This window comes from Salvia hispanica, chromosome 4, assembly GCF_023119035.1.
Source record: "Salvia hispanica cultivar TCC Black 2014 chromosome 4, UniMelb_Shisp_WGS_1.0, whole genome shotgun sequence".
Taxonomy (NCBI): Eukaryota; Viridiplantae; Streptophyta; class Magnoliopsida; order Lamiales; family Lamiaceae; genus Salvia; species Salvia hispanica.
Genome location: NC_062968.1, coordinates 34,136,544 through 34,159,882, shown reverse-complemented (window position 1 = coordinate 34,159,882; position 23,339 = coordinate 34,136,544). Strand labels below are relative to the sequence as shown.

Here is a 23,339-nt window from a genome sequence, read left to right as displayed (position 1 = left end):
TTGGACAATCTTTCTTGAAGTGTCTCGTTTCCCTGCAAAAGAAACACTTCCTTTCCTTTTGGATTTTCTTCTCCGGACCTTTCAGAAAAGATTTATCCTTCTTTTTGTCCTTCTTACTTGATTTTCCTTTACTGGTGCTAGCACCTGCATGACCTATGAGATTCGCAACTTGACCATTCATCTTCTTTAATCTCCCTTCCTCTTGAACCAACATAGCCTTTAATTCCTTAATGTCCCATTTATCTTTGATGGTGTTATAATTCACCTGGAACTGGCTAAATTCAATAGGTAGGGAGTTCATGATAAATTGGACCACAAATTGCTCATGAACCTCCATTCCCAAGGTCGTTAGCTTTGCCACCAAGTTAGACATGTTTGTCACATGATCATGAATTGGTTGTGACCAGTCAAACTTCTTTGTAGTAAGTTCACTCATTAAGCTTCCTACAATTGACTTATCAGCCAATTCAGATTGTGAACACTCCTTAATTTTCTCAATGAATTCCCTTGCACTTTCTGTCTTGGGCATTGATGGCTTAAAATTTTCTGCCATCATCATCCTCATAAGATTCAAGCTCAACCGGTTAGATCGCTCCCAAGTCTCATGTTGAGACTTTTCAGTTTCGGAGCTCTCGTCCGTTATGGCTGAGGGTTCATCTTCTGTTAGTATGGCATGGTCCAACGCCATTACACCCAGTGAAAACCGGATCTGTTCAGACCACTCACCATAGTTTTGCCCATTAAATTTAATGACAGAGTTCGCATATGCATACAAATTCGCTGAGGCTGCAACATTTATACATGCTTATCTATTAGTGCTTGAGTCCTTAATACAGATTCATAAACAGTAATACCTTAAATAACATGAATTCAAGTAACCTTTGGGCAATACTTAAATACACATACTTTCAACGATGCTAAAATCATAGTACTTTAACAATTAATCAAATCATACATATATCAAATAAGCATGTTGCTTTTGGGTATACATACTACATAAGACACATAGTAGACATGATTAATCCCTTTCGTATTATTAAATATATACAATGATCTACCTTTGGGTGATCTCCAAGCATATAGATAATAATTTAATTGATCAATCAAACTTTTATGTCATTTATAACATCTCTTTAATCATGATCAATTAACTAACATTTATTATTTTCAATAAATAAATGTAATATAACAAGACCACTTTGGTGATAAACAAGTTATATATTATTTAAATATTGAAATCTTTAATGGGTATAATATCCTAATATTATTTTAATATTTCATAAAACAATTACCCAACACATAAGCGGAAGCATATTAATCAAAATTGAAAAATTCAAGACCATTCAAATTTAGATTTTGAAATCACATAAATGGTGAATTAACCAAATCTAGATTGGCTCTGATACCAACTGTAAGCCATATTTCAACTTTAATGATTTCTATAATGAAATCTAACTCTAGATTTGAATTAATTCAACCACAACATTTAAACTATAAAGTGGAGATAGATCACTAATCTCCATCCATGCTTTTCTTGTGTTGAAGAAGATGTTGAATCCATCTTTGATGATTCTCCTCTCCTTGACCTCAAGCCTTCTATTTGATTCCTTTAATGGATAAATAATCAAGAGCACTTTTCTATATATATATATATATATATATATATGTGTGTGTGTGTGTGTGTGTGTGTGTGTGTGTGTATAACTATATATGTGTGTATAAATGCCGACTAAATACTGTAAGCATTTGTTGGTGTGTGTAAATAATGCACATACCATCTCTTTATATAGGCAAGAAGTGACTCTTCAATGAAGAGACACATAAACGTGATAGACATGTCGGTTGGGAAGGTAGTTAATTAGTTTCTAAAGAAACTGATTCTAACTCAATCCCTCATTTCACACACATGCATATTCAAATATATGCACATTTAATAATATTATTTTATATACTAAGTAACTACCATAATTAATTGTTACTTTAGTACATGCTCGGCTACACACATACATCATATATATAATACTTTTTGTATAATATAATATATACTATATATATTATATTATAACATTATAATTAGAGGTAAGAGAGGGGGGTTATCAATACACCCGATTCTAATTCTTTATTCGAAACCGATCCATCACGGTGTCGTCTTTAATATTAGAATCCCTCTTAACTTTTAATATTATAAACTTGAACTTTAATTTAAACCAATAGATACATAGGTCATATAAGAATATAATATTCTTACAATCAGCTCCCATAGATCCCGACCTTGAAGATATGCCTCCATACATATCCTCCAGAACTTGTAGTTGTTATGGCCTACAAGTTTCTCCATCCCAAACTGATTATTTCCACCATTTGAGGCTTCCATCGTATTGACGACAAGAGTTTTCCCAAGAGTACAACTCGACTCTGGTACCATAAAACAAATAAAAGGAAAGCAAAAAAGAAAGCTATACGATGGCAGAAAATCAGTGTGTATTAAAATACTTCCAGATACAACTTATTTATAGGCAAGCTGCTCAACAAATTCCTAAAAACTCTCTAGCACTATTTGCCACTAACAAAACAGAATAATAGAATTAAATTGACTACTAAATCACTCTACGAGTGACTCCTAAATTCTAGAATAGAAAATAACAGAACAAACTAATTAAAAACAGCCGCTAAAAATATCTGTTAGTTCCTAAAGTCAGTGGCGGACACAGTAAGGAGTGGTGAGGGGCTTAAGCCTTCCCCAAAAGTTTTTTTTTTAAATGTTTTTCTTCTTCTAAAATTTTTGAAAAAAATAAAAACTTATCAATAGCCCTTCCTAAGATTCTACCACAGAAGAGTAAATTGCCAAATCTTAATGACAAGAAGGGGCTGAAAAAATTGGAAAATTGGAAGTTGCAGAAGATAAAAATGGTTGCCGTAACTCTCGGGAAGAAAGACGACTAAAAAGTTATGTAACAATATAATATTATTATTATTAAAAATAGTTGCAGGTACATAAATGATTAAAATATTAGTACTTTAAAATGTGACGTCACACATTAAGTTAAATAGGCACAGTATATTTTAAATTTATACTCCATGTAGTATTTTTTTTTAATGTGACAATATTTATGTTTAGAAATTACTATTAGTATTTTAATTTATATAGTTTAATAAATTGGAAATGTGCTTAAAAAGCCATTTCTTCATTATTTTAACATAACAATTTTTTGACGGTTCAATTGTATATTTTTCTTTTCAATTTTATTATAAAAAAATGGTTTTTAACATTTCTTTTTATTATTTTATTACAAAAAATTTCACAATAAAAATTAGAGTTGGTGGTTTAAATTTATCATCACATTCTAGTTGACGCATTATTAAAATGTAACTATCATTATTTCTATTTTATTTTTTCTCTACACAATTTATGTAGAATAACTATATAAAATCTTATACCAAACAAAAAGTGTTCCACCTAAAGTAGAACGGAAGGAGTATAAGATTAGTGATTTATTAAAATTGATTTTTATCTTGTAGGTTCAGTGCAACTATTATTTAAACAAAATACTCACTCCGTTGGTGAAATAATATCACATTTTGTCATTTTAATACGTCACCAACTTATAGCCTGATTCACTTTTTTTTTGGATAAGTGAACCCGTCTATTTACTAAAGCATTATTTTATTATAAACTCTATATGTAAAAGTAAGACACATGCTCCACGTACTTTTTCCACTCATGAGGGAGACTTTAAATCTGAATGAATGAAGTTTACTGTGGAGCCTCTGCCAAAAACAATTTCTGCGTCCGCCACTGCCTAAAGTTTAGCACTAATTTTAACAAGTGCATGGTATTACTTTACCTTTGCCATGATTTTCACTCCTAGCCTTTTCTCACTCAAGAGTTTCATATTCGAGAATGTGATCTCTTTCTAACTAATGTTAGTCCACATTTGTATTTTGTTGTTATCTGGTTGTGTTCGTGTACCACCTCCCCAACACTATTTGCTAGGCCTAGCTAGTATTATACATATATCTGTGTATATATTAGCTGATGCTCTCAGTAACTGTGTTCTAGTTGAAAGATTTTTATTATATCTATTCTAATTTATCCTTATGATCATGTCGCAATGTTGTATGTAACTTGGAGTTTCTCTCTATTTATAGAAACGACTTATATTTATAATAAGAAAAAAAATCTTAATTTATATTTTTAAGTAAAAATTTTGAATTCGCAATTCATGACTAAACGATCATATGCATATTCTGATTAAATTGACTTTCTGCCCGATTTAATGCCTCTTATTTGTATATTAATATCTTATCTACAATACACAATTAAATACTTAAAGTCGGATTAATTTTTTAAATTAATTCATGTGCTCTAAGTGCAAACTAGTAATTTAAACAAAAAATGACAATAATTACTTTTACAAAATAAATATTTGGATATTAACCCTTAAGAGTAAAAATGAATGCACTTAAAATTTTAACCTTTCGCAATAAGGGTCAGTGAAGTTATTTTAACAGGAATAATGGAATATATAGGCGATTGATCTTTCAGTTCAGCATCGTTGAATACATTACCGAATCAAAACTGAAAAAATTAGGCGGTGTGTTTTTGACATAAAATAAAATTGTGAACTGATTAATCTTCCAATTTTAGCTTTAAATTTAATTTCTCTGTTTTCAATTTGTCTATCTCTTCCTTCTCTCAAACTTGCCATCATTATCTTAGGTGTTGCAAATCGTGCGTATTGATTCGTTATCAGATCAACCTATTAATGAAACGACCCAATAAGAACAAACACGAACATGACATGTTAAGAAAACCCCAACTCCGAACACGAACCCAACCTGCTACCCTCAAACCCGAACATGGCATGAACCCACTAACGACATAAACCACCTTGGGTTAACACGACACGATAACAACGCGTACATGACACGACTCTATAACAACACAGCTAGAACTTGATAACAACTATTTTTAATTAACAAAAGTCTTCAATCTGATCATTAAATTCTAATTAAAGATCTTAAATCTATTACAAAGTCTGATACGATCAAACAAAAAAAATATTTTTAAAATACTAAAAGCTAATAATATTATAATATTACTCCATCCGTCTCATAGAAATAGGCCATTTGGAATTGACCCGGACTTTAATGCGTAATTAGTAAAATAAGAAAGAATGAAGAAAAATTAGTTGAAATTGTGTAGTGGATCGTAGAATTCATAAATGATAAAGTAAAAGAGAATGAGAAAAATGTTGTCATATATGGATATGGATTATTTCTATGGGACGGACTAAAAAGAAAATATGACCTATTTCTATGGGATGGGGGGAGTATTTCTTAACGGGTAACCCAAACCCGACACGAACACGACACGACACGATATGAAATTTTCGTGTTCTTAACTGGTCGAAATAAGGATACAAACCCAATAAGCTTTGACTCAAACCCATTAATTTCATGCAGATTCGTGTGTGGTTATCGTGTAATGCCAAAAATTGTCAGCCCTATCTTTCACTAATTTTCTCAGACATGACTCATATCATCACTCAACTTTGGACTGCCGCCAAAGTTGCCATCGTCGCTAATGTCGGTGTTTATGCCTTCATTTTCCTTCGATAAGACAATTGGATTAGCAGCACAACCGTTTGTCGCTTCTCTTCTCAATACCAACACCAATAAGTCTACCCTTCTTGGCTCACGATTGCTCAAACTCAACACACATAGGTGTTGTTCGATTTACTAATAAAATAGCACCCAAATTATATATTCCATGATTGAGTTGTGAGATTATTTTAGTTTGGAAGGATTTGGCTATGAATAATTATCACATGATTATTCATTTATGATTGAGTTGTAAGATTCAATCTCATAAACCAAACACACTACATATTTAATTTTGAGATATAATCTTCCAATCGAACAGCCACATATGGAAATACCAAGGCCCAATGTGACTAAACAATAGCAACTTCAAATTCAATCCTGAAACTAACCACTAGACCATGCAAAAACTCATAACGTGAGACAATAAAATCTAAATGTTGGGAAAATTGTGGATTTTGGACCAAAATGTAAACTACACAAAACCGTTAGAACATCCTCGGATCACACTACAATTTGTTACCATATCACTAGATTTTTGTAGTGTGGTACGGTACCCCGCGTTGGTGGAGGAAACGAAGGGGACTAGGTCGGGTGCGAGACTGAGCTTGAGGTGTGGCCCAACCTAGATGCAGTTGTGATGTGGGATGCTAAACGTCCACAAGCCTTTTTAATTTATAATTTCATTCTTTATAATTTTTAATTTTTTTTCCTCTAAGAATACAACACCAAGTAATATAATTTATCTTCATTACTAAATTTACAAAATTCTATATCGAAAATTTAATGGATTTCCAAATAAAATGACAATTCCAATTATGATGATGTCGTTATTCAGCTGATATTGAAAATCAACCATGCACGCAGTCAATTCTTGATGAATATGAATGAAAGGGTACATGACTTCCTTGGTAAGCTTAATCACATAGATTGTATGCATTGAGAGCGTTGGAAGAATTGTCTTCTAGCATGGAGATGTGCTTACATTAGTGGATAAAAGTGCACGCATTGGATGTTGATTCTCAAAGTTGTTGTTGGCCAATGTTTATGAATCCTATACGCTTACTTTTGCGCGAGTGGGTTGAATGATGATATCAACGTCTTGAATCAATCAACATTTTTCAATGAAATTTGCACTAATAGAGTACGACTGGAGATAAAATATGAGATACTACTTGGTAGATAAGATCTATCTACGGTGGTCGGTGTTCATGAAATGATTATGTGCTCGAGCGACCGAAGATATGCAGTTTGTTAATAAGAATGTTTACGATTTTAAGTACAAGATAAATAAACACTTTAGTTCTAAGTATCTAATCCAACTCACATAGATTAAATAAACTACAAAAAGTCACGAACTCCCTCCCTCCATTCCACTCTAGATGTCCTTCATTCATTTTTAATTTATCTCACTCAAGATGTCCACTTTCTATATTTTGAAATAAATCTCTCTCTCCTAACTACATTTTTCTCTCTACTTACTCCAACTAACAACTGTTCTTAAAATCTCGTGTCACTAAAGAATGTGAACATCTTGAGTGAGACGAAGGGAGTACAATTTATAATTTATAAGTGTTTCAAATTTATTACTCTCCCCGTTCCACATTAGGAGTCCTATTTGATTATGACGCGAATTTTAAGAAATGTAAAGAAAAGTGGATTGAATAAGTTAGTGGAATATGATTCTCACTTATATATATTAGTTTTAGAATAAATGAGTTAAATAAGTTGGTGGAATGTAGGGCCTATTTACCATTTATGATAAAAGTAAAATATGACTCTTATTGTGGGACGGACTGAAATGGTAAAATATGACTTTTATTGTGGGACGAACTGAAATGGTAAAACAGGACTCTTATTGTGGGACAGAGGGAGTACATAATACTCCTCTGTCCCACCATTCTAAGTAACACATTTTCCTGTTTGGGATGTGCCACTCTAAATGATACATTTTTAAATATAGAAACACCACTCTCATTACTTTTTCTCTTTCTTACTTTATTCTCTATATTTTACTCACAAAACAACACTACATAAAATATCATGCCGAACTATAGATGTTCCACTTAGAGTGGGACGGAGGGAGTAATATGTTGTAGTACATCCACCGCATAAAAGATGTTTCACTTTCCTTTTTAGTTTGTCTAGTTAAAGATGTTATGGTTCTATTTTTAGAAAAAAGTTATACATCTCACATTAATATAAAAATTATAATTTCTCTCTTAACTTAAAATATAAAATAAAACCTACTAAAATTTCATTCGTCCCGAAAATATGACATCTTACATGAGATGGAGGCACTACTATTTTACAATGAAAAGAAAATAAAATGAAATGGGTTTAAGTTCAACTTACAAAATTGTCGGTTAATTAGTGGTGTTGTTAGAAGTCGGAAAATTTCAATCGAAAACCATGGTTTTGCGGTTAATTAGTGGTGTTGTTAGAAGTCGGAAAATTTATGATAAAAGTAAATAGGACTCTTATTATGGGACAGACTGAAATGGTAAAATATAATTTTTATTGTGGGACGAACTGAAATGGTAAAATAGGACTATTATTGTGGGACAGAGGGAGTAAAAACAATTTTGGATAAATTTTCGATACAGTTAAAATCACACATCCTTATTAAATGTACACATTTAAGAGTCCAGATATAAATTCATGTCTCCTCTTATCTTATTCAAAGATTTTTAGTGGTTATATAACTTAATATATGTCTGTAGGCACATATAGCTCAATAGTTAGTATTCTGTTATTTCAAAATCCAATTTTCAAATTTTAGTAGACCAGTAGTTGCATATAACAAAATAGTATAGAAGTGCGATCAAATACTAATTAATTTAAAATAATAATTAATAACTAATATCAATTTTGTATTTAAAAATATCAATACAAAGACATAAATTTGTCAATATTTTTGTTTTGATAAATTTATGTCTTTGTACTGATATTTAAATTTACATGTTGTATTGATATAATTATGTCTTTGTGTTGATAATTTTTATACACAAAATTGAGAGTTATTAGTTATTACTGTATATTTGATCACACACCTAACAAAATATAACTATATATACGTTAGACCAAATTTAACCATTATCTTGTGTGTGTTTGTTGGAGCAGTGATTCATCTAAAACCTGTCTACATTAATGGGGCGGCGTGATTTCTCTACAAATTTACCATTAGATATTACGACCGACATCCTCGCACGACTCCCTATCCGAAGCATTTTAATAAGTTAATGCGTTTGCAAATCATGGCTCAATTTGCTCAATTCCAACGATTTCGAATTAAAATCCCCACCTGCCCTAGTTTTCTTGAAGTCGGTGGGGACGATCCCAACTCGCTGCACGATTTCCGAAATCGAAGATGAAGAAGAAGCCTATATGGAGAGCCATGATCTTCACTACATTCCGCTCACAGATTTCGATACCCCTCAAGGAAGCAGTGGAATGTCAGGCATCGCTGCTAATGGATTGCTTTTACTATCTTCAAACGTAGGTGATCCTGAAATTCCTGTTTACATATGCAATCCGATCACTCGTGAATATATTGTGCTCTGTCGTCCTATGGAGTACAAATTTGTGTCGTGTTTTGAATTTTGTGTCAGGAAAATAAGTGGGCAATATAAGGTGGTGGTCTCTATCTGTCGGACCCTTGAATCCGACTCGTTTCAAGTATACACCCTCAGTACAGGAATATGGAGGGACGTTGAAACCGGCGTTGCCTCTGGTTTCAGATTCTATTTCGATGGACACGCTGAATGTAATGGCAACCTCCATTGGATGGTGATTGATTTGGTTGAACCCTACTTTCAGATTTGTGGTTTTGATGTTGAAACAGAACGTTTTACCATCTTCTCTGCTCCTCCATCTCTCCCTATGGAGTTGAGTGTCCAGTTGACTATTTTAAGAGACTGCTTATGTATTTGCTATGTACAAGATTATGAAATCGCCACCTGGTTGATGAAGAAATACCGAGTAGATGAATCTTGGACCATAGAGTATAAGTTGAAAACTATGGATTTTGCTTTTAATGTGGCTCGGGTTAACATGGTTGTTCGTCCTATCAAAATTTTCAAAGATGGCGATGCTTTCATGTTGGTGAACGAACATCAGCTCATCTATTACTTCAACATGACAGAACCTACTCAAAAAGTAGGTGTGTTTACCGATGCAGATATAAGGTACTCCCTTCGTCCCGCTTAAGATGACACGTTTTCCTTTTTAGTTTGTCCCAATAAGATGACACATTTCCTATTTTGGAAATTTTCTCTCTCCAACTAATACACCCAACAACTTTTTCTCACTCCTATTAAAATATTCATCTTCCTTTCTCTCTCTATTTTAATACTTACACCCACCTATTCTCTCTCCAATTAAACACTTTAACCAACAACTCCTAAAATCCCGTGCCGGCTAAGAAATGTGTCATCTTAGCCATGACGGAGGGAGTATTACTTTACCTCTGCCATGATTTTCACTCCTAGCCTATTCTCACTCAAGAATTTCGAATTCTAGAATGTAATCTCGTTCTAAATCCTAATGTTAGTCTACATTTGTGTTTTGTCACTGTCTAGTCATGTTCGTGTAAAAGGTTTCTTTATTGAGTGGTTTTCTTCGGGGTCCATATGCACTATCTATTGAGTCTAGCTAGCATTGTACGTGTGTCCTTGAAACCAATCCCAACCATTTGAACTGTTAGTATATATTTTGTGTACACAAGGTTTAAAATACGTTATTTAGCGTAGTTGACACTAGAAGTGATTGTCATGTTCGAGTTTACATTTATCTTTTTTGAATTTTCTAGATGAATAATTTATTAAGTAATTAATTCTTTTTTTTTTTATCTCATAATTGAATTTTTTATGTTTTCTAGATAATTTATCTATTAGTAATTAATTTACTTTATTTAAGGAGAAATAGCAACAAAAACTACTCCATAAATTTGAAAGTGATCAAATATAACCATTATTACTATTTTACTCCGTAATCCTAAACTAACTTAGGTCTAATCCCAATTAACAAAATATACGCGTCGTTGCTGCTGCTTCTTTTTCATCCCAAATCTGTCTAAATCAATGGGGCGCGATTTCTTAAATTTACCATCAGAAATTACGACCGATATCCTCTCACGACTCACTCTCCGGAGCATTTCAATCAGCAAAAGCGTTTGCAAATCATGGCTCAATTTGCTAAATTCCAACGATTTCGAATTAAAATCCCCACCCGCCCTAGTTTTCTTAAAATCGGTGGGGACGGACCCAACTCGGTGCACGATTTTCGAAATCGAAGACGAAGAAGAAGCCGATTTGGAGAGCCACGATCTTCACTACATTCCGCTCCCGGATCTCAATACCCCTCAAGGAAGCAGCGGAATGTCAGGCATCGCTGCTAATGGATTGCTTTTACTATCTTCAAACGTAGGTGATCCTGAAATTCCTGTTTACATATGCAATCCGATCACTCGTGAATATATCGTGCTCCGTCCTCCTAAGGAATGCCAAAATGTGTTGAATTTTGAATTTTGTGTGAGCAAAACAAGTGGCCAGTATAAGGTGGTTTGTATCAGTAAGACCCTTGAAATCGACTACGACTCTTTTCATGTATACACCCTCGGAACAGGAATATGGAGGCCTATTGAAACCTGGGAAGCTTCTTGTTACAATACCTATTTTGATGGCTACAGATACTATTTTGATGGACACCTTGAATGTAATGGCATAATCCATTATACATTAGATGATTTGGTTAAACCCATCTTTCGAATTTGTGGTTTTGACGTTGAAACAGAATGTTTTAGCATCTTCTCTGCCCCTTCATCTCTCCCTGCAGGTGGAGTTGTAGAGTTAAAAATCCATTTGACTATGTTTAGGGAATGCTTGTGTATTTGTTACACACGGGACTATGAAATTGTCATTTGGTTGATGAAGGAATACCGTGTTGAGGAATCTTGGACCATAGAGTACAAGTTTAGCACTATTGATTTTGATATTGATTTTGATGTGGATTGGGTTGGGTTGGCAGTTTTGCCTATCAAAGTTTTTAAAGATGGCGACATTTTGATGTTGATAGACGAACAACAACTCATCTACTACTCCAACAAGACAAGAACCACTCAAAAAGTAGGTATGTTTAATGATGAGGATCAAGAATATTACAAGTACTTTACCTCTGCCATGATTTTCACTCCTAGCCTTTTCTCACTCAAGAGTTTCAGATTCGAGAATGTAATGTCTTTTTAAATCATAATATTATTTTACATTTGTGTTTTGTTGCTATCTGGTCGTGTTTGTGTAGACGGCTTTTTTATTGAGTGGCTTTCGGGGTTCGCCTTATGGTGTCGGCACACGCACTATCTGCTACACCTAGCTCTAGTCTTATACTTATACTCCATTTGTCCTATTAAAATTAAATTATTTTTCCTTTTGGATTGTGACATTAAAAATAAAACATTTTTCAAAATGGAAAATCTTCTGTACTTTTTCATTTCTCTATAATTTTGTATTTAAATCGTCGGATGCTCTCTATAATTTTGTATTCGTGTTGGAAAGTTTTTTTTTATTGTATCTTGTTCTCGTTTGTCCTTATCATGTCACACTGTTACATTATCATCAAGTTTCTTTCTATTAATGGAAATAGACTAATTTTTATTGGAAATAAAAATTCTAACTAATACTCCCTCTGTTTTTTAAAAATAAGAACTTTTGAAATGCCACGAGTTTTAATACAAAATTGATAAAGTAAGAGACAAGTAGAAAGAAAAGTGTATTAGTGGAAAATGAGTCTTAGCTCTTTAAAAAAAAGAAATTTTTTATTTTCAGGGGATGGAAAAAAAAAGAGTTTCTATTTTTTTGGACACAATGAGAGTATATTTTAAGTAAAAATTGTAAATTCGCAATTCATTACTAAAGAATCATATGTATATTATGTTTTAAATTGAGTTTCTGCCCACAATTTTGATTTAATGCTTCTTATGTGTATAAAGTGCAGACTAGTAATTTAAATGACTACTTATTTCTCTAATTATTTTTACAAGAGGGAACTGCATGAAATGTCCCTAACTTTTGCAGTTGTTGCACTGGTGATCCTAACAAAAAAAAAATAGTTTGTGTTAAAATGACAACCACCCTTAAAATGACAACGTGACAACGCTTATACAGCAATATTATAAACGCTACACAGCAATATCCAACACGTTAGACAGCAATCTATAGATTGCTGTCTAACGTGTTGGATATTGTGCTGTTCAAGAAAAATTGTTGTTTAAAGGCCAGCATATTGCTGCCCGTCTTTTTTTTTTTTTTTTTTTTTTTTTGCCACGTGGCAACTTATTATTCGTCCACGTGTACAAATGATTGGCTAGAAATGGTGGTATGGTGTTATTTTAAGGGGTGGTGGCACCCTAACATGCCCCTGCACTGGTGATCCTAACAAAAAAAAATAGCACTACAGAAGCCTAACAAAATATACAATCACAAACCAGGTGTTTTTAGCCATTTTTTGGACGAAAATGCCTAAATGGCTTGAAAGACATTTTGTCTAATGACCTCCAGACCTGCACACCCTGCACACCTACTCTGCACAACAACACATGATTTGTCAAATCATACATGATATTGTCTACGTTTAAAAATATACAAAAAAGCATAGTCGTTGATCTGTGCATCAATGTATATAATATGTGATGAAAAGAGAGAGGAACAGAAATGGAAAGAGAGAGAATCATGGAAAGGGAGAAGAGGAGGAAAAGAGCGGCCAAATCGGAGGTTAGGAAGGCCGGCGACAAGATGAAGATCAATCAAGAGATCCGCTTGGGGATGGGAAGGGTTCCGCCGCCGCTGAGGCTTCTCCTCTCCAACGGAGGAAGAGGTACGTGGAGGAATTCTTCGCCATACTCAGAAGTATGCAAGTCGCCGTCAAGTATTTTGAGAACGAAGCTTCTAACAATAATAGTAGTAGTAAAGTCTGGTCATCACAGAACCGTCCGGAGGGCTTATGGAAGTAAGTCTGGCCGTTGGGAGGCTCAAGGTTGAGGCACAGGCCGGCCACTAGTTGCTGGTATCGGAATTGGAATCGCCGAAGTTGAAAACGGACGGATGGTTGAAATCAACGGCGGTGGCTGCTGCAGAGAAGATGAAGATAATGAATAGTTTAATTTTATGTTGAGGAAATGTATTTCAGTGAAAATCTTTAATGTTAAATTTTAATGGTCAGCAAAATGTCCCAAATCCAAAATTGAAATTTATTACTATTCGCTCATATTCTGGTATTGGATTTTCGAATTCTTGATTTTCTATAATTAGATTTCAAATTTTTATGCAATATGAAATTTTTTTAATTGAATTGAGTCGAATTTTAATAAGTAGAATAATAAAGAAAATAAAATATTTTAAAATTTTACACGAGATTACTGTGGCTTCCAATTTATTGAAGCATGTTCAAAGATCCTAGAAGTAATAATTTATCTTACTGCTAATTTATCAAAATTATTGATTCATAAATTGAGGGAGAGGAGAGAAGACATGACATTTTGAGTCATATCATTAGTAGTGTGTCAGTCACAGTGAATGTTGCAGGTGCATGCTGGGCGGCGTTAGAGCATGTTGGAGCAATTAGACGAGAATGCCCTTTAAGGGTCTGTGGGTGTTATCGTCCGTAAAAATCTGGTTTGTGATTGTATGTTTTGTTAGACCATGTGTGCTATTTTTTTTTGTTAGGGATCACTAGTGCAACAACCATAAAAGTTGGAGACATTTCATGCCGTTCACTCATTTTACAAATTAACTATTTGGATATATTAAACCTTCTTAATAAAAGTTAAATGAATACTCTTTCTGTTCAAAACATTTTAACATTTCGCAATAAGGGTTAGTGATGCCATATTTAATTAGAATTGGCGGTTCAGCCCAAAAACGACTGGTTGACCTTTTCAGTTGAGCATTGTACAGATCTGGGTCGAATTGAAACTGAAAAAATTAGGTTGTTAAGTTTCAAAAAAAAAAAATTGTGAAATACTACCGATTAATCTCCAAATTTCAGTTTTAATTTTAAAGATGGCGACATGTTGATATTGATAGACAAACATAAACTCATCTACTACTCTAACAAGACAAGAACCATCCATTAAATAGGTGTGTTAAATGATGCAATTGTATGCTATTATTTTACCTATGCCGTGATTTTTACTCCCCGCCTTTTTCCACTCAAGAGTTTGGGATTCAAAAATGTGATCGCGTTCTATTTTTTTTAGCAGACCACACATTCAACTAAATTATTTTACTCACATTTATTATAATATATTAATACTAATTTATAAAAGTAAGACACATATACCATTAACTTGATCCATCCACTTTTTTTTACGTTTCATAAAATACGTATTGGGTCAAAATGAGACACATGTTAAAGGACGTGGGGAATATATATGTTCCGTCCCATCATAAGCGAGTCACTTTCTTTATGCATTTATTTCGAAAAAATGATATTCAATAATTAAAGTGAAAATAAAGTAAAATATGAGATCCTGCTTAAATCAAATGAAATGGTTTTAAGTTCTAACTCAAATTTTGAACTTAGATTTTCAAACTAAGAAAATTGTCGGTTAATTAGTGTTTTAGTTAGAAGTCGTCAATTTCAATCATGGTAACTATAGGAAGTTATTTCAGACTTTTAATACTCAAAATCTTTAAAATTAATTACTCCCTTCGTCACTGAAAAATATAAACATTTCATTTGACATAAATTTTAATGTATAATTGATAAAATAGAGAGAAAAAGGAATTAAAATATTGTTAGTGGATAAATGGCCTCACATCTCTTTTGAGAGAGTTTTTTTTAAAAAAATTATAATATTCATACTTTTTTTAAGGATAGATTAAAAATTAAAAAGAAAATTATTCCTACTTTTCATGGACCATAGAAATAGTACTCCCTCCGCTCCCTCATAGTTGAGGCGGAACTTTTCGGCACGGAGTTTAAGAAATGAATGTTGAGTGTGTTAAATAAATAGATAAAAAAGTAAGAAAGAGAAAAAGGTAGAGAGAATAAAGTAAAAAGTGAATAAAGTAGAGAGAATAAAGTAAGAGAGAGTAAAGTAAGAAAGAGGAAAAAGTTACTATGTATGGAAATGACTCAACTATGAGGGAACTTCTCAAAATGGAAAAATGACTCAACTATGAAGGAACGGAGGGAGTAGTATTTAACGTCTGCACATGTTGCTTTGCATATAGAATAGAAAAAATTCACATCAACAGTTACAGCCTACAGGATAAGATATCCACTCTAGATATTAGTAACGATAAAAAATTAGTAGCTACAGTAGTAATTTAAAATGCCCAAATATAGCCGTTGAACTATCTTAGGTTTAACCCTAATAAACAAAATATACTCGCGGCTGTTACTTTTTCTTCATCATTCATCCCAAATCTGTCTATGGGGCGGCGTGATTTCTTCAAAAAATTACCATCAGAAATTACGACCGACATCCTCTCACGTCTCCCTCTCCGAAGCATCCCATTCAGCAAATGCGTTTGCAAATCATGGCTCAATCTCCTCAATTCCGACGATTTCAAAATTAAACCCCAACCCGCCCTACTTTGCTTGAAGTCGGTGGGAACGAACCCAACTCAGTGCACGATTTTCGAGATTGAAGATGAAGAAGAAGCCGATTTGGAGAGCCACGATCTTCACTACATTCCGCTCACGGCTCTCAATACCCCTCAAGGAAGCAGCGGAATGTTAGGCATCGCTGCTAATGGTTTGTTTTTTCTATACTCATACAGAGATGATCCTGAAATTCCTGTTTACATATGCAATACGATCACTCGTGAATATATTGTACTTGACCATCCAAAGGAAAATGATTATTTTGAATTTTGTGTGAGCGAAATAAGTGGACAATACAAGGTGATATGTATCTGTAAGACCCTTGATACCTTCTCTTTTCAAGTATACACCCTTGGAACAGGAATATGGAGACCCATTGACACTGGTGGTGCTTCTGGTTTAAGTTTCAATTCTGCTGGCCATGCTTTATGTAATGGCAACCTCCATTGGGAAGTAGAGGATTTGGTTACACCCTACTTTCGGATTTGTGGTTTTGATATTGAAACAGAATGTTTTACCATCTTCTCTCCCCCTCCTTCTCTTCCTGCGGATGGACCTATAGAGTTACATGTCCAGTTGGCTGTTTTAAGAAACTGTTTGTGTCTTTCTTACACACATGACTATGATTATGATGTTGTCGTGATCTGGATGATGAAGGAATATCAAGTTGAGGAATCTTGGACCATAGAGTACAAGTTGAGTACTGTTGCTCTTGGTTTTGATGAGTGGATTCACTTATCTTTTCGTCCTATCAAAGTTTTCAAAGATGGAGACATTTTGATGTTGTTGATGGAAGACGGACAACTTATCTATTACTCCAACAAGACAACAACCGCTCAAAGAATAGTTTTGTTTAATGATGCAGCTGTCGTGCGTTATAATACTGATGCCATGGTTTTCACTCCTAGCCTTTTCTCACTCAATAATTTCGAATTCGAGAATGTGATCTCGTTCTAAATCCTAATGTAGTATACATTTGTGTTTTATTGCAATATCTTCGTGATCATGTATAAGGTTTCTTTATTGATTGGTTTTCGGGGTTGGTCTTGTTGTGTTGGCCCTCCCACACACTATTTCCTAGGCCTAGCTAGTATTATATGTGTGCATTTTATGTATCATCGGATGCTCTTTAAAATTTTGTATTCGTGTTTCAGATTTTTTTTGTTGTCTTGTTAGTATGTAATTATTGTGTTGTACTATCTATTAATGAAAATGGACTTATTTTTATTGGGAAAAAAGTCCTACTAGTTGATAGTGGTATAGCTTAAGTAAAAATTGTAAATTTGCAATTCATGATTAAACCATCATATGCATATTTTTGTTTTGAATCGACATTCTTCCCGCAATTCTGATTTGATGCTTCTTATTTGTAAATTAATTACTAGGAGTAGTACTATGTTTTATCTACAATTCAAAACTAAAACCTTTAACTCATGAATTAATTTTTGAAGTGCAAGCTAGTAATTGAAACCGAAAAATGACTACTTATTTCTATAATTATTTTTAGAAAATAACTATTTGCATATAATAACACTTCTTAATAAAGTCAAAGTGAATACACTTCCCTTTAAAAAAAATTAACATTTCGCAATAAGGGTTAGTGATGCCATTTTTTATTGGAATTGGTGGTTTAGCACCAATGAAAATAGTTTAAAGCCGAATCAAAATTGAAAAAATTAGGTGGTCTGTTTTCAGTTCCATACAACAAAATTGTGAATGGCTGAGTAATCTATCTTTTGGGCTCACAATTGCTCCAAACTCACCACCACAAAAGGAATACCGATGCCTTATGTGACTAAACAACAATAATAATAATAACGTCAATCCTGAAACTAACTACTAGAGCCTGACTCGGTAAAAACTCATAGCATGAGACAATAAAATATTGGGAAATTTGTTGATTTTGTACCAAGATGTAAACACCTAGAGCCTTTAGAACATCCCCATCACACTACAATTTGGTATCATATCGCTACATTTTTTTGGTATGGTACAATACCACACCGCGCATTGGTACAGGAAACAAAGGGAGCTAGGTTGAGGCTAACTACGATGAATGCACTAACTATGGATATGATGCTGGAAATAGGCCCATTTATATCATCCTTCTATTCGAATTGGCAAAAACAATGTCTGCCTGCATAATATAGATTCCAAACATTCATGTTCTCGATGTGAATGGGTCGAATTACTTATCCCTCGATGCAGGACTGACCCTAGCGGTGCGATACTGAGCTTGAGGTGCCGGCCGACCCAAATGCAACTGTGATGAAGGAAGCATAACTGTGCCACAAGCCTTTTTAATTTAAAATTTCATTTTTACTAATTTTTAATTTATTTTTCTCTGTAAATACAACAAATAACACAATTCATCTTCATTCTTAACTTTGCAAAATTCTCTCTCTAAAATTTAATGGATCCCCAAAAAATGACAATTCTAATCACGGTTATGTTATTATTCAGTTGGTATTGATAGTCAATTGTGCACGACACTCAATTCTTGATCATGACATGAGAGGGTAAATGACTTACCCGATATGCTCGGCCACATAGATTGGAAGAATTGTCTTATAGCATGAATAAGTCTTTACGCTAATGGATACAAGTGCGCATATCGGACATTAATTCTCAAAGTAGTTGTTAAGTATTAACCAACGTTGCTTATTTTGGCATGAGTGGATCGAGCAATGATATCACGTTTTGAACATGTCACGACCAATTGCTGGATATGCAATATGAACTACTACTTGGCGGATTAGATCTATCTATAGTATATGCATACATCAACCTTATTTCCTTATTAGAAAATTCAGGATGAAATAACCAAATAGGCCCCTCATAATTTATATCTCCATTTTCGTTCTTCTTCGTTTGTGCGAAAATTACCCGCGGCTCGTTCGTATCAGAAAATTCGCCAACCAAATTAGGCCCGAATTTCAGCCCGAACATTTCCATTCCAATCTACTCGAATCAGTTAATGCGGCCCGTTTAGATGTCGGGCCGATCCAATTTACGCAGTGCTCGCTGCATCATACACAGATCTATCATAAACTAAAGCAATTTCGTGATTTGATTAATACTATATGCGTTGGTAGATTCTGTGAAAATATTGATACGCCTTTTTGTTTCAATGGCGACGAGGAATCGGACGATTCTGTTTAGAAGGTATAGGGATGCGTTGAAGAGCGTCAGAGTTCCGGCGGGCTCGTCGAGCTCCGGCGGAAGAGCGGTGATCGAGCTCTCGACAACGTCGTTGCTTAACCCTAACCGATCTTACACTCCTATTAGCACTGAAGATCCCGGAACCTCCAGGTGCTTTAATTTAACTGCCAATGTCTCTCTAGTCTTCTGTCTGCTTTTAGTAGTTGAATTTGTTTGTTTGTTTTTTTTTGGATATTTTAGATTTAGTTATGATTTTTTGAGATCAATGCACTATTGTATCAGTTGTTGAACTGGTTGGCATTGATTTGCCTGATTGAAAAATTGTATGCTATGAGATATGTTTTGCCTCTATCGCATCCAATACAGTTCACCGGAGATTATGATCCAGTTCGTTATGATGGTTGGTACTTATGATTTGAGGAATCGAAAAAAATAAAGGAAAAGTAATGTTATCTTAAAATTTAACAGTTTATTGTTCCATCTGAAATTCCGAATCATTGCTAGACCTTGAAGTGAGAGAGGGGCCAAATAATACAATTTTGAAATCCTAAGATTGTTCAGTGTCCTCTGGAAAATTTTGGTTATGGTGATATTCAAATAAAAAAGTACCTAGTCAAATAGAAGGTGAGCTACCTCGAAAACTCTTGGCTACAATGTCCTTATGAAATGGATGGGGCGAATGCACCACATGTGGCCGTGGATGATTTTAATTCATAATTGTGAATATCACCTAAACCAAAATTTATCCGAAATACCTTTGCTGCAATATCACCGCATTCTGCTTCAGAAGCTTAGGGATCATCTGTATAGGTCCTTATAATGGGTTTAGACACTTTAATTGCTTTGAGAGGAGGATTCCAGCTGCACATAGCTCAGAGTTTCGTTATATTCTAGTATAATTTGATACTTTGATCAGTAATGAGAACTTGCAAACTGAACTCTATCATCGTCCATATATGTGCATTGATACAAGCAAAGACACCGCACAACCTGGGCTGAGTATTCCTTTCATAAAATTATTATTACAGCAGGGGAACAGTTGCAGTAGGTTTACCGCCAGCTTGGGTGGATGTATCTGAAGAAATAGCGACTAACATACAACGTGTGAGAGGGAAGATGGCTGATTTATCGAAGGCTCATGCCAAGGCTTTAATGCCTTCATTTGGGGATGGTAAAGAGGATCAACGCCATATTGAGGCACTAACACTAGAGATAACTGATCTTTTGAAAAAATCAGAGAAAAGATTACAAAGACTCTCGGTTGGTGGGCCATCAGAGGATTCAAATATCAGGAAAAATGTCCAGGTATAATATATGCTGAAATAATGTAATCATAAGCAATAGTCATAATATTCTATTTCCTGAACTGTATGTGAACGATGAGCCATTTCTGTAAATATTCTTCTTGATGAACTCTACAGGATGACAAACTCTGATAGAAACTACATAAGTTAGTATACATGATAAAATTATATTCTGATGCAACTAGAAGAGCAGTATGTTAAGTCATTGTTTGCTATGTACAATGGAAGTTTTTGTGATATTTTAATGAGTATTTTTACCCCAGCTAGTGTCTGTCCATATGGAACTGTCAATCATCTGGTGATCTTTACTCTCAGATGCAGATTTTAAACAGAATATAATAAAAATCGTGGTCATGTGGCTCTCATTCGTCACATATATGATTAACATATCTGTGATTACCCTGTTGACCACATAATATATGCTCATGTAGCATGTAGCATGTTGCATATTTTTCTACTAGAACATTTTTCATCAGTTTTAGTCTATTTTATGCCTGTGTTATGAAAGCTTGTGCTCAGTGTAATTTGTATACAAGCAAGATTGTGCTTAAAGTTAAAGTGCATTATTTCTTTCACAGCGTTCATTAGCTACCGACCTTCAGACCCTCTCAATGGAGCTACGCAAGAAACAGTCAGTATATTTGAAACGGATTCGGCAGCAGAAAGAGGTATGATTTCCTTTCCTGACACTGTCATCCAGAATTAAAATGTGAATCTCAATCAACTCTGTTCCAGTGAAATAATACACATCCTCCTTGTGATGGGAAATTTCTTGGCATTCATGTATAGAACAAGCTCTAATTTCCTGCCACTGTGTGCAGGGTTCTGATGGGGTTGACTTAGAAATGAATCTAAATGGCAACAAGTCAACAAGGGATGATGATGATGATGATATTGATGACATAGTGAGTGAATTTCTCTTTTGGATATGACTTAAACTTCTATCCATATGGTTTCAGTGTCTTGGTTAGAACAGTAGACAAAAATTATGTACTCGGTAAACTGTGCAAAAAGCGGATATGCATGTGCACACAGACAGACATGCACGTATATTTAGCTTATAGGTATTTCAAGTAGGATGGGTCTTTACCTCTTTCCCATTCGTACATTTGGTACTTAATGTAGCATCATTTAAGTCCAACCTAGACTTCTAAAAGTCTTGATATTTTTTTTCTTAGTATGAGTTTCCTATGACCTGAAGTGAGTAGTAAAAATGGTATCTTCAAATCTTGAACCAACAGCTCGTAGAAATCGTGACTCAGCATCATTTAGAATTACTGACCTCAAGCTTGGTTATTGATGCAACTATTGTCTACTGTAACCTACCAAGCATTGAAACACTGATTTTCTTTTATCAAAGTGGTATGCCTATATCATTTTCTTGTTGTTATATCAATAGGAAAATGAGTTTCCTCTACTTGCGATTACAATTCCTGCTAGATGACTGCTTAAACCTGGGCTGAGTTTGGAAAATTCTTAAACCTGTGACTGTTGGACCTAAACAAACGTTTCTCATTCAAAGTGAGGAGGATGAGATCACCTTTTCTGGATTACTTTTTGTTATTTACCCAGAAATTTATTACTCTTCGATCACCTTCTGACTGATGTTTCCTTATCCCCCTTACCCCGACGTACAAATCTTCTAATCATGTCATGAACGCATCCTTAACCTCCAGTTGGTTGCCAACCTCACTATGTTTTAGGGATTCAGTGAACATCAAATTGCCAGACTAAAGAAAAGTGAGGCATTCACTGTAGAGAGGGAGAGAGAAATTCAACAGGTGATAAAAATATTTACATTTTCTTCTATGCAAGAGCGCTAGATGTTGGTTTTTTCTTATGGTTTTTTGTTGGTTTTAGGTGGTGCAATCAGTCAATGAACTTGCTCAAATTATGAAGGATTTGTCAGTTTTAGTCATTGATCAGGTTGGATGTTTTATGCTTTTCTCAATAGCTACTAATACAGCAAATGTCAATTTGATTTAGCTTTTGCCTCCAAACAGGGTACTATTGTTGACAGGATCGATTACAACATAACAAATGTTGCAGCCACAGTTGAAGATGGTTTGAAACAACTTCAGAAGGTCCAGTCACTTTATCAGCAAATACTCCTTACTTTATTTTGATGGGGTCTTGAATTAAGTTGCAATTAACTTTGTGTTGGAATGAAACAAAATTGCAGGCTGAGAGAAATCAAAAACAAGGTGGCATGGTTATGTGTGCGACGATTCTTATCATCATGTGCTTTGTGATGCTAGTACTCTTAGTTTTGAAGGAGATCATCTTCTAACCTAGGATAAAGCTGGGATGATTATGGTTACCCTCTCAAACCAATGAGTCAGATTTCCGAGTTTTACCTTGTCCAGCGCCGATGTTAAATGTCGAAAAAAGTTAATACTACTAGTTTATTTCTCCTCCTGCTTTCTTTCCTCCCTGTAGAATTTCCGGCACCATGTATAGTCTGAGGATTTCACACTCATTCTACCCTTTTCTCTTTTTTTGTCTAGGAAGATATTGTAGTTGTGTACAAGAATGAGGCCTTTATTTTTGCCCAAATATTACTGCTCTTGTAAGGATTCACTCTTCAATTGGGGAATACAAATATTTCACATTCCAAACATTCAGTATTACGTTTTCTTTTGTAGTCAATCTCATTATATC

General features: G+C 34.3%; 4 protein-coding genes across 7 annotated transcripts; all 4 read left to right on the top strand.

Annotated features, from left to right (window-relative positions):
• The first annotated feature begins 8,991 nt into the window (after positions 1 to 8,991).
• Positions 8,992 to 9,813, top strand: LOC125220952 (F-box protein CPR1-like). The gene has a single exon (XM_048123080.1). The coding sequence runs from the start codon at positions 8,992 to 8,994 to the stop codon at positions 9,811 to 9,813; it is 822 nt and encodes a 273-aa protein (XP_047979037.1).
• Positions 9,814 to 10,685: 872 nt separating this feature from the next.
• LOC125220951 (F-box protein At3g07870-like) lies at positions 10,686 to 11,849 on the top strand. Its single transcript, XM_048123078.1, has one exon. The coding sequence runs from the start codon at positions 10,686 to 10,688 to the stop codon at positions 11,847 to 11,849; it is 1,164 nt and encodes a 387-aa protein (XP_047979035.1).
• Positions 11,850 to 16,038: 4,189 nt separating this feature from the next.
• LOC125220950 (F-box protein CPR1-like) lies at positions 16,039 to 17,169 on the top strand. Its single transcript, XM_048123077.1, has one exon. The coding sequence runs from the start codon at positions 16,039 to 16,041 to the stop codon at positions 17,167 to 17,169; it is 1,131 nt and encodes a 376-aa protein (XP_047979034.1).
• Positions 17,170 to 19,055: 1,886 nt separating this feature from the next.
• LOC125218881 (syntaxin-43-like) lies at positions 19,056 to 23,302 on the top strand. Of its 4 annotated transcripts, XM_048120673.1 has the most exons (9): positions 19,056 to 19,524; positions 20,403 to 20,545; positions 20,612 to 20,679; positions 21,257 to 21,346; positions 21,500 to 21,583; positions 22,382 to 22,459; positions 22,539 to 22,604; positions 22,682 to 22,762; positions 22,861 to 23,302. In XM_048120673.1, exons 1-9 carry the CDS (start codon positions 19,343 to 19,345, stop codon positions 22,966 to 22,968), a joined length of 900 nt encoding a protein of 299 aa, XP_047976630.1. In that variant the 5' UTR covers positions 19,056 to 19,342; the 3' UTR covers positions 22,969 to 23,302. The 4 variants fall into 4 exon arrangements, with proteins under 4 accessions (XP_047976630.1, XP_047976629.1, XP_047976628.1 ...); XM_048120672.1 differs by having other exon boundaries at positions 20,406 to 20,679; XM_048120671.1 differs by having other exon boundaries at positions 20,403 to 20,679.
• The last annotated feature ends 37 nt before the right edge of the window (positions 23,303 to 23,339 follow it).